Consider the following 17804-nt stretch of genomic DNA (forward strand, 5'->3'; position numbering starts at 1 on the left):
CCTATCGTAGAAGGCCCATTACGCTTAGGTAATGGCTTATTGTTAAAAGCCCATTATACATGATAAAAAAGTAACGCAAAAACAATGTAACAACATCGACAGGCGACACTGTCATTAAAAGTTACAAAATATGTGCCTTAGGTTAATTCTACAATGTGCTTTTTCTGTTTTTTGCTGTTTGTCTCTTGCCTTCTTAATCAAAAAGGCAAGAGACAAACAGCAAGAAACAGGAAACAAAAAGCACATTGTAGAACAGCCATTAATCTCATTCAAAACATGTTTTTCGACTTTCTCAATTTTGTTACTTAATAAAACGGTTACTTAATAAGATAAAAAAATAACAAAATTCTTGAAATGGAACGTATAATTATACAGAAAGTCTTCCACACAAATATATATCGTAGGTAAAATAATTTGACAAGGTGCTCTAATGTAGAAAATCGCCGACCTAAACAAATATTCTTATATATAATTTTATATACATTACTTTTATTCAAAACAGATTACTTGTTGTATAATTTAATCTCGTTCTTATAAAGCGTGTTTTTCGTCCCTCTCAATTTTGTTACTTAATGGAACGGGCTCGAGGGTAAGATAAAAAATGACGGTATAAAATATAATTTCCTTCAAAATTAATTTGCCAGGATTTTCACTGTTCTTAATATCTTCTTAGGCGATATGCAAGTGACGTCTATTTTCAAGAACCCCAATATTTACCTTCCGCGCAATAGCGGCAAAAATGCACCATCGGACGAGGCGGGCACAATTCAGCGAGTTGACACAGTCATCGATCATTCTGGCGGCGACTCGAATTGTAAGAATGTGCACAAGACAAACGTGGAAACTATTATTGCCTCGGATAATAATCGGACTGTAGATTTGAGAAAATTATCCTTGCCCGACGAAGCAGGACCGAGCCAGCGACTGTTCGAGAAAGCTGACGTCACCTACAAATCCGTTCATTCTCGCTACCCTCACGCCAGCCCTCATAGATCGCCCAGGAAACGTATCAGAGCGCTCAACAGGGAATGTTCCGTCGATAGCCAGCAGCATGACAACCAACAGCAATTAAACCAATACAAAGTGCTAAATGAAATCGGAAAGGTAAGATTAAAATCCATTCAGTTAAAATCCATTTAAAATTAAGTAAACAATAATTTTATCATTTATATTTTTCCCTAAAAATTGTAAAAGTTTTTATATAATTACATACTTAATCGCTTATATGAAAATCATTAGAAATTATACAGATGTCTTTGTTAGGAGAGAATCAACTTCGAATTTATGAAACAATTCACATGAAAAAAAAAATATAAAATACTTTGCATACAATTTATTAAATAACGAATTGACTTTTCAATTATCAAAAAGTTATGAAAGAGTGTGCATAATCGTTGGAAACATTTCATCGTTAGAAATTTTATAGCATGTATACAATTAGTTACTTATGTATAATTATACAAACGGAAAACGCGAATCTCTTTAACCTGATTCATAAGTGGAAAATATTCGCGCCGAATTAAATTCGTTTGCTACAGTCTAATGCCTTTTCAATTATGTCCGCGGCATTTTAACAATCAAGCTGTATTCATCGATAAGAGGATCAACGTATCGTGTTTCTCTCATTAAAGAGCGAAACCATTTCACGGCGCTCACGTAACAAACGCGAGAATGATATGTGATTATCGATATCGAGCGAATGCTTCCTCGATAACCAATAATTCGTGCCGTAAGTCATCATTTTCAGCAATTTCCCCTCTTGCCTATCCTTCGTACTTGTTAAGAAGTAATTAACAGCCTCGCAGTTACGGATTACTGCCGATAATCACGTTATATCGCACCCGATAACGCAATATTGCCCGCAGGACTAAAAATGTTTGAACGACGCAGAAAATGATTAAAATCATCATCTCCATGCGCAATTTTTTTTATTCGATCATTATATTGTCGACGTTTACGAGATAAATAAATTGCACATTTTTTCCTGTCATATAGATATGTTAATTTGCTGACGCGTTTTCTCAAGAATTGTTTGTTACATAGCTCCTGTCTAACGAGTTAAATTTTTTTCTTTGAAGTATATATTTTTCTTTCATTTTAGATTAATTTCTATTGATTTTTCAATTAATTAAATGAAAACTCGAAAATGATAATTTTAATAAAAATGCTTAATGCTTTCTCTCTCTCTCTCTCTCTCGCACGAAAATTAGAAAACAAGAAAATAATACTAAATAAACACGTGGAAAAGAATAGAAAGGTTAAAAGTCGCTCGGACTTTTAGAAAAACAGCAAATTCCGTTTGATGCGTAAATGACGCTCGAACATTCCCTTCGAATGAAAGCGCTTACAAAAGCCAGTACGAAAATGAAAATGCGAAGCTTAATGCTTACGCATCCAGTATAGCATGATTGGATTCAAAATAAATGCGAGAAAGAAAACAAGACAACCACCGCAATAACTTTGCACTTTGCTATTACTGAGTGAAAAGTGCGAAGCTTCCAACTGCGAGAAGAAGTTTGCAGCGCACGATCTTGAGGTTCGCGTTGGGAATTCCATCAGAGATCGTTTCCCCAGAGGCGAAGAAGGAAAAAGAGAGAGAGAGAGAGAGAGAGAGAAAATATAGTATTTTTTATGAACAAGAGCAAATGTTATTTCATGCGTGAGATTATCTTTAACGAATGGTAAATAGAAAAAGAGAGAGACGAATTCGCGAAGTTCACGATTGAATTTCTCTTCCCCTTATCGTTTAAAACTACATTCGAACTCGAGATTGAATTCCTCATCGAGATAAGAGCCATCGATTGAAATAGAGTTTGATGTCGACGATTAATTTTTTCAACCTCGCGATACTGAAATATTCGAAACGCGCAATCGCCATCGTCGTGCATTCATAAACAATATATCAATCTGGTTTTTTCTCGGTATCTAATATCGTTATCGACATCGAATCTTCTCCTCTACTATATAATTATTCAGTAAAGATTTTGTCGAGACAAGGAAAAATCAGATAATCATTATACCAATTATTATATTGCGTCAAGAGTTGTTTTTATGTGATAAATTAATTCATTTTATGAGGAATTAATTAAAATTCATTGAAATAATTGTAAATGATATAAATGATGTAGCAATCTTCTATAATCATAAAAAATTATTTTTTTGAGTTATCCTTGTCAAATAGTAGGTATATAATTTTAATTACCCAAACACATAAAGTCAACTTTGAAACATTCATTATTTGTTACATTCATTATTAGATACGAGATTAAGATAAGAGTTACAGATCCATTTTTAAATTTTGCTCTCATCACTTATATATTTATAACGAAATAATGACCACGACCGGACATGCTCAAAGGTGACCATACCGTGAACCATAAAATTATGCTTCTACTCCCAATAGCATCGCCGATGACCTTCGACTTAGTCGCCACGGTGATATAAAGCGCATTATGATAACAGCGTAGCTGAACCACAAAAAGGGTTGCAAGGTTAAGGTAAAAGGATGCGAAGAGAGTCATGAGATTATCGATAAAATCTTCCATAACTCCTCTTTATGTTATGTTCATCCCAAAATATTATTTAACAATATTTTTCGTATCAACGTCAAAAATATTCCATTTGAAATCGTCCGCGTCAACAAAAAATCGTCGTATTTCAAAAAACAGGAAATATCCTCCAACAAAAATAATATTCGTTAAAAGAGAAAAATAAAATACTATATTAAAAATATTACTTAATTGAGATGAATGAATAATTTTTCATATTTTTATCAAAATAAAATATGAATTAAAACTTTCTTGCTATTTATATTGCATAAATAAAAATACTCTTGACGTTGACGACGATCTTTTTAGAAGCATTCAATAATACGTTTATTTGTCGAGAATGTTGAAAAGTCGAATTATAAACGCAGAGAAACCCCTAAAAATTTCAAGCGTCGCCTGAGATGAAACAGGAACGCGCTGTGCTTTCGCGCCTTCACTTATGCATCACTTCGCACTTGCACAGGGCTCTTTCGGTGTCGTGAAGAAGGTTTTCAACGAAGAGGATGGCACGTATTACGCCATGAAAATAGTGAGCAAGAGGAAATTAATGAAAAAAACAGGGATATTTGGGAGAATACCACCGCGCAGAGCAGGTGCTGATCCCTTGGCGAAAGTTTATAGGGAAATCGCCATTCTGAAGAAACTCGATCACCCCAACGTCGTGAAACTAGTCGAGGTGCTGGACCATCCCGACAAAGATAATCTCTATCTGGTCTTCGAACTAGTCCACAGGGGTGAAATTCTTCTTATACCCACCGATAAACCTCTGAATGAAGCAACGGCCAGGCGTTATTTTCGCGATGTTGTCTTGGGAGTCGAATATTGTAAGTCATTATGTATATTCTATTCATAAAAACTAAAAATTTTCTGCAAAGAATTTTTTCCTAAAAATTCTAGAAAGTCCTATATGATTCAAACGATTAATTATTAAAATTAAATTCCACATATCTCGAAATTAATTACAATAACACGTGCAACATTTCGAAATTGATTTTAGTTATGTTACCACAAATTCGAATAATAGTGTGTAAAATAAAAAATTTCTTTCTTTTCAATCCCGTTTTTATGTTCTGAAAAAATTTTCCAAATTTAGAAGGTTAGTATTTTAATCACATAGAATATGCCCACATTTGGCATAAATCACGTACGCGTTAAATAATAGAATGCAAATCCTCTCGACAGGCGGATTTGCGTAATGTATCTGGCGCCTTTTACGGATCACAACGTTCATCGTGGATCAATGGCAAAAGAGGCGTCATATGCATTACGTAAACTCAGTGATCGTGTTAGTATACTTTATATAAGAGTGTAGTGTAGTCGCGTTAGACACTATTCAATAAAACATGAAGCTGTTTAGATAATAATCGACTTAAAACTTGTAACATCAGTCTTACTACGTGTGGAGAAGAGGGATAAGTAAGATGTATTTATTAGTTACGTAAACGATCTTCAAGTCAAGAAATAATCCGTATAACTACGAATATATTCAGACTTTTAGAATTAAATTTTAATAAAAATTGTGTGATTGTTAAAAACTGTATTATATACATAATACTTATTTTTTGTTTTCGCAGTGCATTACCAAAAGATAGTACATCGTGACATAAAGCCAAGCAATCTATTGGTGGATAGGGACGACAGAATTAAAATCGCTGATTTAGGTGTCAGCACAGAATTAAGAGAATCTGGAGAATTATTAACAGGACAAGCTGGTACACCAGCTTTCGCAGCGCCTGAAACAACCGTTGCTAACGCACAATACTTGGGACCGGTAAGTAAAGTCACAGCATTATATATTATTCTCGAAGTATAATGTACAATCGATATCCGGACACAAAAAGAGAATCCGACTCAAGTAGAATATATAATTCATATATATTCCTAGTAATATATTTCTAATATATTCCAGAAATCAATTTCTAGTATACAGAGCCGTGATCACATTAAAATATAAAGTAACTTAAAAATTATCGTCTCTGATATGTACAGAAAAAAATTCTTTTACATACAGAGTTAATTATCGTATAATGGCTAACGATAACGATAATTTATAGCAACAATCTGCACTGAAAAAAAAATTTTAATTTCAAAGAAATATATTTCTTTGCTTGTATTAAAAAAAATTATCTTTTAATTGGATCAAAAAAATTTTCATTAATCCAAAAAGAAATAATTTTTTTTAATACGAGCAAAGAAATATTTCTTTGAAATTAAAATTTTTTTTCAGTGTGATTCTTAAATATGTTTTACAGAAAAAAGAATTCTATTACATGCAGAGTTCTACAATAATATTTTAATGCGTGACTTATTTTCTTTAGATATCATGTAATTCATCTATACCGTGCCAATCTATCTTCCCATTCTTTTTTTGTTGTCTGGTTTATTAATTATTGAAACCAGATTTTTCTGTGCGCTGAACACACATTTCTATTGTACGAGTATTCTTCCATTCGCGGAATCCGATATGCTCGCGATACATATTTGCAATATTCACGACGGCGCGTTGAAGTTGCAATGAAACAAGATCAGACAACAAATAACGCAGTGCTCATCCAAGCGACCGATTTTGTTCTGTGAGATTAAAAGTCGATAAATCAGCCGGCTATTACATGTCACTTCCACCCGCAAGCAGTGACCTCTCAAACCGCAGAGTCGACACGTGCGGATTGACCTACATGCATCGGGAGAGAGGTTCCCGATCAAGGACCTCTCGCGCAGTGCATAAATGTTCGTGATTACAGCAAAAAGAGATTTTCCGACCACGTCACTCCCAGGCGTCGATCTCGACTGATTGAATGCGCTTCAATTAGAATCGTTAAACTCGCGTATATCGCGTCGCCTGCTCCGAATAGTCTTCGAACGAACCGAGCGTAGTAATACAATGTGACGATCCGACAAAGAAAGGAGCAACAAAGTGGCCGATGCAACAGTGAGGCAATTTGCGTGTCCCAGCTGCGTTGAGTTCATTAGGTTGCATACGTTGCAGGCTCTAAGCGCGGAGAAAAAAAAAGTCTGACGTTGCGGCTAATTCTGAATTTTAGAAGGTTTCGCATTTCACAAGCAAAACGGTTTTGTATTTTATGAAAGTGTTTTAATCAGTAAAAACAATCTGCAAAACAATAGGACTGTACACTATATGTTCAATGTTACAAAAAATGAATTTTATTAAAAATACTTTCAGCTCTCTCTTTGTTTTAGCGATAATCTTCTCCATCAAATGAGGATCTTTCTTGAGCAAAAATTTTACAGTACACCAGCTTTTTGTTATTCAAAAATAAACCTGATATTGATGTTTCATAAAATGAAAATATATGCTCGTAATACACACGTATGGTATACATCTATACGTATATTCGAAAAAACATAGAGATAGTAATTGCCAAGCTTGAATGGTTATATTTCATCCTGTTTTTTTTCTCTTTTTCTTCAATCAGCGCTTCACGATGGAATGCAATTTACGCGAATGTGTTTCCTGTGAATATTGATTGCAACAAAAAAAATCTAAATATAGCAATTGAATTTTAAACTACGATCATGTTTAAACTATCATGTTACGCGATGAATGTATGTTAAAAAAACGTGATATTAGTATTAGATATTAGAAAATCTTCGAATAATATTAAAGCAAATCTAAATACACATTATTTCAAAACTAAATTATGGTCAAATGATCGCAACTCTTCATGTTTTATTGTTCATACACAGAGAAAAAGGTTTATTTGGATTTAGTATTCCTATTTATTTAACTAAAATTTGTTTTACTGAAACAACATATGCTTGTACGAAATATTATTTGTTTGAATAAAAATTTTGTTATTTCATTCGAGAAATCTCTATTGCTTGACAGAAATAACATTATTATTTGAAGTAATATCTTTTAATTAAATAATATATTATTTGGTTACAATAAATACAAACAATGAAACAAATTATTTATTTGAAAATGGCAAAATATATTCATAGAGATTAGGTTATTCCATGCAAATAATTGCTTTCTTAGAATAATCATTACATTTTTTGACCGAAAATATGGAAACAATGGTTTATACTACATCTAACAACATGGATTAAACGAGCAGTGCTATGTGCTACATCAATTATGTTTGTGGCGTATAGTTGATCACGCGAATACTGAAGATAGATATTATCTGTTCAAACAAATAATGTATTTAAGACAAAGATATACATTGTTTCAAATTCAAACAATCGCACTTATTGATTCAAACATTGGTTTGTTTGGACCATTCCAAATAACAAATTTATTTGGATACAATCAAATTTATTACATTCAAAGAAATATTTTTCTCTGTGTATAAATCTGTAAATTTTTTAATTCTCTTACAATGTCATAGCGGTAAATTATCTTTGCTCTGCTATATATCACAGTTAATCGAATTATGAGTAAAAAATGTCTCGACTCTTGCTTTGCACGCAACGTATCGTACAAAAAGCCGAGCCAATTGTTATTTTTCGCTATCTCTTTAATGCGCATTTTCAACTATCAAGAAAGGTCATAGTTCAGTTATCCTTCATGTTATACCTAGATCATGTCAACCCTCATGCCATTCATAACCTTAATATAATCATCGTCAAGATTTTCTCATCACTCCCCTACTGTTTTTTAATATCTCCGATGGTTTCTTTTCGTATCATTCATTTCTAATTATATCTTTCGTATCTTCTACCTCAACCGCTAATTATCACAGTAACTTAATTATAATTCGCCATTAAGTATATCTACTTGCACGTCAAAGAGGTATAGCATATATGCCAAGTAAATCGAAATGTTTAATCATGTTGGAAACACATCGTAACTTTATCGTAGAAATGATACAAATTTTGTCTAATTAGTAGCAAGTATAAAATTAACACAGATCAATCACGCCTTTGACTATTCAAGAAGGAGAAAGCGATAGCGAGAAAGAGAAGGAGAAAGACAAAAGAGTTTTTAGCACAGTAATTATAATTCTGTCCCTATATATCTTCAAGATTACTTGGTCGAGAGTCGAGACTACTGTTATCGGATGACCTTATCGACATACCACGGCCGATCGCTTGAATTTCCGCTGCGTCGAGGAAAGGCGATATCTATAATAAGAGACTCACGACCCGCGAGACCACACGCTCGATTACGCTTAATCAAGTCGCCGTGGCAAAATAAATGATCACTAACCCGACGAGACGACGTGCTTACGTGAAAATGCGACGAGGGGAAATCGAGAGTGTACCGCAATATCTACGAAATTGCCCATGATCCCTAAATAAAAATACACAAGACTATACACGAAATCTTGTGGAATTCAATGGAAACGCGAGAAAAATGGGAAACTTGTGACAGAATTAGAACAACATTTCGTTGGGTATTCAAAATTTAATAAAAATATTTTCATTTTTATACTATTTCAATATTGGCTACGGACTTTTCTATTGGCTCAAAATGTCAGTTGACTTTATTTTGCATAACACACATTGAATTAAACCTGGACATTTACTATTTCCTAAAATGTTCCGTGAAATTCCGTAATTTTGGATTGTCGTTAATATTTCTTATTTATTTAATTCTTGCTTTGATTTATCAATTAAAGAGAATTTTAGAAATAACTGCAAACACCATAGTTATTCCCAAAAATTTAATGATAATTGATAACAGCTTCTGGCAAAGTATTGAGTGACGTAATATTATACTTTGAACACTCTAAATTTTAAAGTGAAATATCACTCTAAAAGACTGAAAATTGAGCCAGTCTTAAAAAAAGAGTGAAAATAATTTTCACTCTTGAGCAAAAGTGACAGATTTTCACTCTTTATATGAGTGAGATTTCATTGTTTTGAAATAAGATTTCACTCTTTTGGAATAACTCCAAAAAAAGGAGTGAGACTTCATTCCTTTGAAATCTCACTCCAAAAGAGTGAAATTTTACTCTAAAAAAAAAAATGAAAATCCCCTACTCTTGTTCAAGAGAGAAAAATTTTCATTCTTCTTTCAAGACTTGTTCAATTTTCACTCCAAAAGATTTAGAGAGTAGCATTTTGGTATAAATCATTGTCTCAACATTCATTTTTTTATATATCTATAAATTATATATTATGATACACATTTATGTTTAAAGCAAATCTACGCTTATTCATTGAGACATCAAACTAATAAATTAACATTTGTAATACTTTTTTAGATAATCTTTTATGCATATATTTTTTAAGTTTATATATACGAGTATATTTTAAATTTTTCGCGAGTCATTATATCTTGTATTATTTTTATTTAATTTTCGCAGTCATTTCAGTTTAATAATTTTTTACAATTTATACGTAGATTTGCTTTTTTTAATCGCCAGTTTCACAGTACTCTTTTGCCGCTCGTATTTACAAATATCGATTTTAGATTTTACTTTTACCCTTGACAAAGAATGTTTCCAACTGCTTTTTTTTATTAGCAATTTATTTTTATAATAAAAATATCTCCCTTTGAATATTTTGATCTTCTATTTATTCCACATACCTATGTTCGATACAAAATATTTTCATCGTAATTTAAATGCGAATTTTAATCATCCTCGATTTAAACTTTTTCATTTATTTTACACTTACTCTTGAAAAATAGATTGATGGATTACGTCAAATCTATTTACTACGAAAATCCGATAACAATTCCATTTAAGAATGCGTTAGCTAATGGGATGGATTACAATAAAAAACAATCTATAGAGGGAAAAATACACCTTTCAGAAAAGTTCAAAATTTTATAACGAAGCAAGTTGTAAGCTGTAAATAGATAAGAAAATCTTATTAATCAGATAATCTGAGGTAGATATAAGTAGAGCTTTAACAAAACTTTACGTCAGGCAAATAACAGGAATTGTAACTTTTTATAAAGTTTACTACTTTCGCGTCTTTTATGAATTTTTATCTTAATGCAAGTAATATATTTTACTCATTCATTCTGACAGAAGAATTATTTCAATTGCAAAAACACATGAGTAAAGAGAGTGGTACAGAAACACGTAATACCCACAAATCAACTCGCGTTCGTTTACCTTCCACGTTACATTTTCACATTACTGAAATGTCAGAGAAAGCTTAACTAATTTGGCGGTTAACGAGTTTGTTCAATTGAGGTATATAAACATGCACAATGCATTACAAATTCCTTCTCAGCATAATTACGCACGTGCATTTAAATCGAAAGCTTTTCCTTTGAAAACCACGAGTATCGTAAAATACAAAACCATTTACGGAACGATAATGTATAACCAACAATTTAAAGTAGAGGGGAAAAAAATAGTATAGAAGTTAATCTCTCTCTTTAAAGATCAGATAGATATTATTCATGCGTCATTTACGTCTAACCGGCTGAGAGTATTTTTTAAATGTCATAGTATGGAGTTCACGGACGTTAGGTTTAGCTTTGTGAGAGAGACTGGGTTCCCGTAAGCTTTTTATACATAAGAAACGTTCCCTTTGTGGATCTAATAAACATAGAAGCTTGACATTTACAGATTTACGGAAGGCACGCGTGCAAAGATTTTTGTTTAAAAAAAACCAGACGATATGTCTCGATGTAAACGGAAAATAATATCGAAGAAAATTAGCTGAAATACAGAGAATTATCTTAATTTAACGGAAAATATATATAGATACTCTTTTACCTTGTTCATGAAGGGACTTCCTCGAAAGATTAACAATAAGCTTTCTAGTAAACTAAACAATAGTATGAGATAATATCGTTTATATTCTGCTCCGCTGAATTTGCGCGGCGAACTTTAGATTTACGTCGTTTTGCGCAAACGTTGTTTAATTAATCACCTTTAATTATGTACCGACATCACGTCGTTACGAACCTCACGATTTTCACCGTCGGCGACGTGATTTCCGCAAATGAAGCATCCTCCTGACTGCACCGTATTAAAGCACGTCGCATTCTATTCTCTGTTTTGCGGTTAAATGCGCCGCGTATCGAGACTTTAGCTAACAGTTTCCTAGTGTGTTATCGTTCATTTAATGGCATCATCATATTTCAAGATCTGCTACATTGAACACGTTTTACCATTCTCAAACGATCGTTAATGAACCTCAGTGCTAAATTATCCAAATTTCTAAAGAGTTTCTGCAGATTTAAAATTTTTTTAATATTAATTTTTTTAGTAAAACGTTTTCTAAAAAATTCAAAAAAGAAACGAGAGCGGATTAAACTTTAAAATTATTCTATTTATTTCATATAAAGTTCACACGAAGTCTAATGAGTTTAATAACCATTTTTTATCGTGCATTAAAAACTATTCAACGCACATCTTGAAAGCTATAAATAATAAACTCTCTGTTGTGTCTTATTCTAAAAATAATCTCGAAAATTTATATTTTAAACTGGCCTAAAGTTTTAGGTCGACATTCATATATAGTCGATACTTTATAAGTACATCAAGACTATCTTAAATTCAATTGCGCGCTTTCTATTTATATCAAAACTCAGATAATTCTCATGTGACGTCATAACTCGATTGAACGCATGTTTCTTTTCATTCTCTGACAAGTAAGATTCAGTTCAGTTTTTATTATTTATAATCTGCACAAGTTCGAGCATGTGATTTACTGAGTCTTGTTAACCTATATAAAAAGTGAAGTTATACACTTGTGATGTTATGCGATAATTTTGTCACTAAAGTAAACAAGTAATGACGTCATTACCTGAGTATAAAATACTCACATAACTTTAGATTTACTGTATTTATAATCAGGCTTTAAAGCTTCCTTAAATATAAGGTCTGATTATGAACATTACAGACATTATATATAGTATCACTTGTATGGGAAGCAAATTGGTATCTTAAAATGTTAATACGATCCTGAAACTGGTGACATTTTAAGAGTGCCTTAAATATCAGATTCATATATATATAACGGCCTTAATCTCTCCTAACTGACAATCTCAAGCAATTTGAAGTTTATTTATATCAGAAGATTATGTAGATTTCACTCATGATTGCCAGTTCTCGGATTTCCGACCGGAGATTTCGGTCTTTTTGAATCTTCGGTTCTTTGACTGGCAGAAAATATTTGATGACGTTTTTTTTTTACATTTTTAAAAGAACGCATTTCAGTACAGTAATAATTTTGAAAGTATCATAAAGTACCTTTTGAAAATACTTAGCAGTCCGATCTTTGACAAGATAAATGAAATCTTGAGTTTTTAAGCCGGAAAAAACTGACAATCATAATTACACTGAGAGAAAAACTTTTTGGTAATTGTAACTATAATTATATATTATTATAATTATAAAATTCAAATAATATAATTATATAATAATGATTGAAATTACCATAAACAAATATTCAAATAACTATAATTATTATCAATTTCCATTGCAAATTATATATATTGACTGATAGAACTACACGTATAGTTATTATTACTAATACTGTTAGTAGTCATAATCATAATTTTAATAATACGTAATTATAGTTACACTGAAAGAAAAGATTGACTGCTGCAGCAAATTAGATAGTAAAATATGGCATAGCATTTTTAATTGGTTGCAACTGCCAATTTTTGATTGCTGCAGCCAATTGTTGGTTGTGTTAACCTGTCCGCAATGTATAGGATTTCGATTGACTAACGCAACCAAAAATTGCAATTAAACAATAGCCAATTAAAAATGCTATGCCATATTTAACCATCTAGTTTGCTGCAGCAACCAATCTTTTCTTTCAATGTAATACCAAAAAGTTTTCTCTTAGTGTAGATTGTTATTAAGTTTCGGAGTCGCACAAAAAGAAAAGATATTTCTCTCTTCTCGCGTCAGACAAATTCGGTTCCGAGAAAGAATTGAAGAAGTATATAAATGAAGGACTCACCATCTGCCAAATATCGCCGTCCAGCAACAGTCACCCGTCTTGATTCACCCGTTGCGTCGAGTCATCGATGCTCCTCAATGCAAATGCTCCACTCAATCACATTACACTCGCGCAATAAACCGGCACAATGAAGCGATTGTGTCCGTAGATTTATCCGGCACTTCTGATCGATTCGACGAAACATGATCGACGTTGATCATAGGTAATGCAACACGATCGCGATCGTCCACAGATCCTCTCGACTTTTGTCACGCGGCGACGCGTCCTCTCGACGTGAAAAATTCCGAGAAGTGGCGGACCGACAACAATCATGGCGGACACGAATGCCGATCGTTTATTGCAGGGATTACTCGATCGCCTCCTCTTAATCCGCCGTGACAGCTATCTCCTCAGGTTCTTTCCCTCGACGTGACGCTCCACAGATGTTGAATGACACTCGCGACGCAGGACGAGCGGAGCGATACCGAATAGGCGCACGTTTGAAAACATAAAACACTCTCGCGTCGGTTCAATAGAACGCAAAGCGACGTCGATCGAGGACGAATTTCACGAATATCGAGAAATGCATCATTCACTCGGATGAATCGACGCACCGAAACAATCCCCTGTCGCTAGATTAAACATTCCCGATACTGCCTCGTATGCGAAATTCATTCGCTAGATAAACAAACACGAAAGCGCGGAACGACCACAATTCATCTTCGTACCGGTGACGGTGATGACGCGCGGTGTGAAGTGAGCGGTGCATACGAAATTCGGTTACGTGATCGCGAACAACTTCGCGCGTCTATCCGAAGTCTCTTAGCGCGTCAATTCGAATTTTCTTAAGATTCTCCGCGCACAGGACATTCGTAACGCATTATCGGTCTATAATGGGAGAATATTGTATAGTAAGCCGTAAGTTGTAAGAAACTGACTAAGGGCTGCCGCACACAAAATTACGCAACAATGATCGTAAGACGTAATCTTAAGCCGATGATAGTCGATTATTCTTCTCAATCGTAATTGGTCGATTTCGTACGCTTTACGAGTTATTACATCATATTACTCTCACTGTAGACTGTCCTTTATATTACGTTAAGTAATAAGTACTGAATCGTAAACTGAAACCTGTACATAATAGTAGTCTTACAACGCATAGAGGAAATTGTAACATAATGTTGTAGTAAAAATATTACCTTATAAAATAATGTGTAAAAACTTAAGATTTTAAGATATTTTTTAATTAATTTTTTAATTAATTTTTTATTTAATCCTTCAATTATATTTTTTTAATTAAGAAGGAAGACTGTGAATGTTAAGGTATTCCCTTCTATGATTGTTACAAAAGAATTCAATTTTGTTAAACAATTGTTTTTAGTACTCAACAATTCCATTTGCGAAGCTTAATATAGATTTTATACATATATAGATTCGTAAAGTTTCAATAAATAATATCCCACTTGTCCTAGCTGTTTACAAAAGAACTATCGAATATTACTTTTAAAAACAAAATGGAGAAACGACAATCTTCTATACATTTTCTCTAGTTTAATAGTTTAATATTAACTTTATTTTTTATTCTCTAATGTAAAATATTCCAAAAAATCTGTGTAATTCAGCGCAATATCACAACGAGGAAATTGCGATAGTAAATAATAATTCAATGCTTCGTCAAATATGAACTTTTCGTGTCAAGGGGATTAAATCGACCCATTACACAAATTCGAATTTGCGTATGGTATTGCATAAACACTATTATCATGATCTAGTGGAAATGTTTCCACTCACAATATTTTGCATTTTTTCTGGTTGTCATATGACGTATCAATTTTCGCTATTGCATTGTATGCATGAAAGTCATTTATTTTGATGAAAAGAATCGAAGCTATAACACACAAAAAATTCAAGCAATAAAACGTAAGCAATAAACAAATTACCATTTTGGATTTACTGCTGCTTACATATTAATTATTATCTTACAGTCTCTACTGTGATTGGTGATTTGCTTACTGCTTGTCTTACATTTTCTTTTGTATCATAGCTCTAAAATCATACAACATAAAAGAATCACGCCTTTAAACTGAATGCCGTATTAAATGCCTTTAAAATTTTAACGTTTGATAAATCCAACAAATTCTCTAACAAATCGATTGTGTATAATTCATTGTTAGAACATCAAATACATATATATATTAGGTATTTGTGTTTATTAAATCACCAATATGTTGTTACTAGAATACGATTTAGTAATTTAACAATTTATCAGTGCGTATTTAAAATTTTTTTTTAATATTTCCAAATAGTAATAAATACCAAATGTTTCAACAAATTTCAAATAAAGCGATAGATTATTCAATTTGACTATGTTCGACATATACGTATCTGTTTAATGATTAAAGATTAATGGCAAAAACATGTCCAATTTTAGCCCTGCGATATATGGTCGATGGGGATAACATTATACGTGCTCGTGATCGGAGATCTTCCTTGGCGCGCTTCCGATAGTACAGCCATTCAAGAGGTCGTTCGTTCGAAACCGCTCATGTTCCCTGATAATCGCTTATCTTCGGAATTGCGATATTTAATTGAGGGAATGCTGGATAAGTCGCCGGAAACCAGGCTCATACTCCCGAAAGTAAAGCAGCATCCGTGGCTGACGAATAACGCAACCGAACCACTGCCGGCCGAGGTCGACAACTGCCGCTTACGGGTCACCGTCACCGAGGAGGAGGTCATAAGACTCGGCACTCTGCTTCTCGTAAAAAATATGCTGAAACAGCACAGCTTTCAGGTGAGCGGAGAGTATATATATTCAACTCTATAAATACGACAGTAAAATTGCACCACAAAAGAAATGAAAAACGAAGACGTAGAATTCAAAATTAATTACGCTAAATTTGACATTTTTTCTTCCTGTCCTTTAACCGCGCGATATTTCTGATTAATTTTAGTAAACAACTACGAACTAAAATACTGAATATTTATTGTGTATTTGTTAAAAAAATACGAAACTCATTTTTCTTTTTCCTTAATGACTGTAAATACACAAGTAACACAGTTACATTCAAAATACATTTAATAAATGTTAAAAATCGTGTAACAAAACGTATAAAGTAAAAAATAAAAAACGTTTAAAATTGATGAACGTTTTTTAAACTATTTAATAAACGTTATAAAAACGTTTATAAAATATTTATTGTAACCTCTATTAAACTTTTTTGTTACTAGTTTAAAATACCATTTTTATATGAAACATTTCGACAGTTTAATAAATACATATTTAATAACATTTATTGAATATTTTTCTACATAAAAAAACGTTTCGACTAAACATTTTTTAAACGTAAATTATTTATCTGGATACTAATACATCTACGATTATCATTAATACCTATTATTTCACGCATTCAAATGTAGGGAGCGATTTGTGTATGCCGTGTATGGAATGCCAATTATGATGACTATCAAACAACAGTTGTTTGCGTACTCTATTACGATACGATTTGCGTTCATCAAAACGCGAAAGCGGAGATACGTGCGTCATAATAGAAAAATTGAACGGAGTAAACGTACAATCGTTTTCGCGAAATGTCGCAACAGCATATTCTGACATGTTTGACTTTGACATAACGACGTGTACCCGCGTAAATATTACACGACGATTTCGACGGGTACATGTCGATAATGTTGTATAGTTGTATCATAGATTTCGTTTTACAAAGAGCGAAAAACTAACGGTGACATTTCGCGCAACCGTTTCACTCGTACTCTCTAATAATAAATAGTTACCGAAAGCGATCAATCGACAAATGTCGAAGGTCGATCGTTTCAACATATTATCGGATTACACCGGTTTTTTTATAATCTATATAATTTATCTATACATTAATAATGCTTTTATAGTGCTGATATAGATATTTTATTGAGCACTCATCGTAAAATGTTAAAGATTTCGCAAGAACCCAGGTAGCAAGCTACGTCATTTTGTCGTCATTATGACGTCAAATGATGTCAGCTTGCTACCAGGGAAGGAACTTCCTTAAAATACAATCTACTTTAAATCTCTTAAAGTGAAAATTGAGTCTTTGAAAAGAGAATGATAATATTTTCACCCTTATGAAAAAGAGCGGCAGATTTTCACTCTTGGAATGAGATTCTCTCTACGAAATCTTACTCCAAAAGAAGGAGTGAGATTTAATTCCTTTGGAGTGAATCTCACTTCAAACGAGTAAAATTTCACTCCAAAAGAATGAAAATTTCCCACTCTTTTTCGAAGATTGGCTCTATTTTCAGTCTTTTGGAAGAAAATTTCACTCTAACAATAAGAAACTTAGAGAGTCGACATATAATTATTCACTGTACTTTTAACTCGTTTTTTAAATTTCTGACAGAGCACAAGAATCGAATAAAAACCACGAAAGAAAG

At 32.8% G+C, this 17804-nt stretch overlaps 1 protein-coding gene across 3 annotated transcripts in view; it reads left to right on the forward strand.

Annotated features, from left to right (window-relative positions):
- LOC108762431 (calcium/calmodulin-dependent protein kinase kinase 2) overlaps positions 1-17804 on the forward strand; it is a 71136-nt gene that overhangs the window by 51777 nt on the left and 1555 nt on the right. For 2 of the 3 annotated variants that reach the window (XM_018509427.1, XM_018509428.1), the window contains 4 exons: positions 674-1104; positions 4012-4372; positions 5123-5319; positions 15808-16170. In XM_018509427.1, the coding sequence (XP_018364929.1) occupies positions 674-1104; positions 4012-4372; positions 5123-5319; positions 15808-16170 (1352 nt within the window). The remainder of the gene's footprint in view (positions 1-673; positions 1105-4011; positions 4373-5122; positions 5320-15807; positions 16171-17804) is intronic. The other variant, XM_018509429.1, reaches the window with a different exon arrangement.

Source organism: Trachymyrmex cornetzi, unplaced genomic scaffold (assembly GCF_001594075.2).
Source record: "Trachymyrmex cornetzi isolate Tcor2-1 unplaced genomic scaffold, Tcor1.1 scaffold299, whole genome shotgun sequence".
Lineage (NCBI taxonomy): Eukaryota > Metazoa > Arthropoda > Insecta > Hymenoptera > Formicidae > Trachymyrmex > Trachymyrmex cornetzi.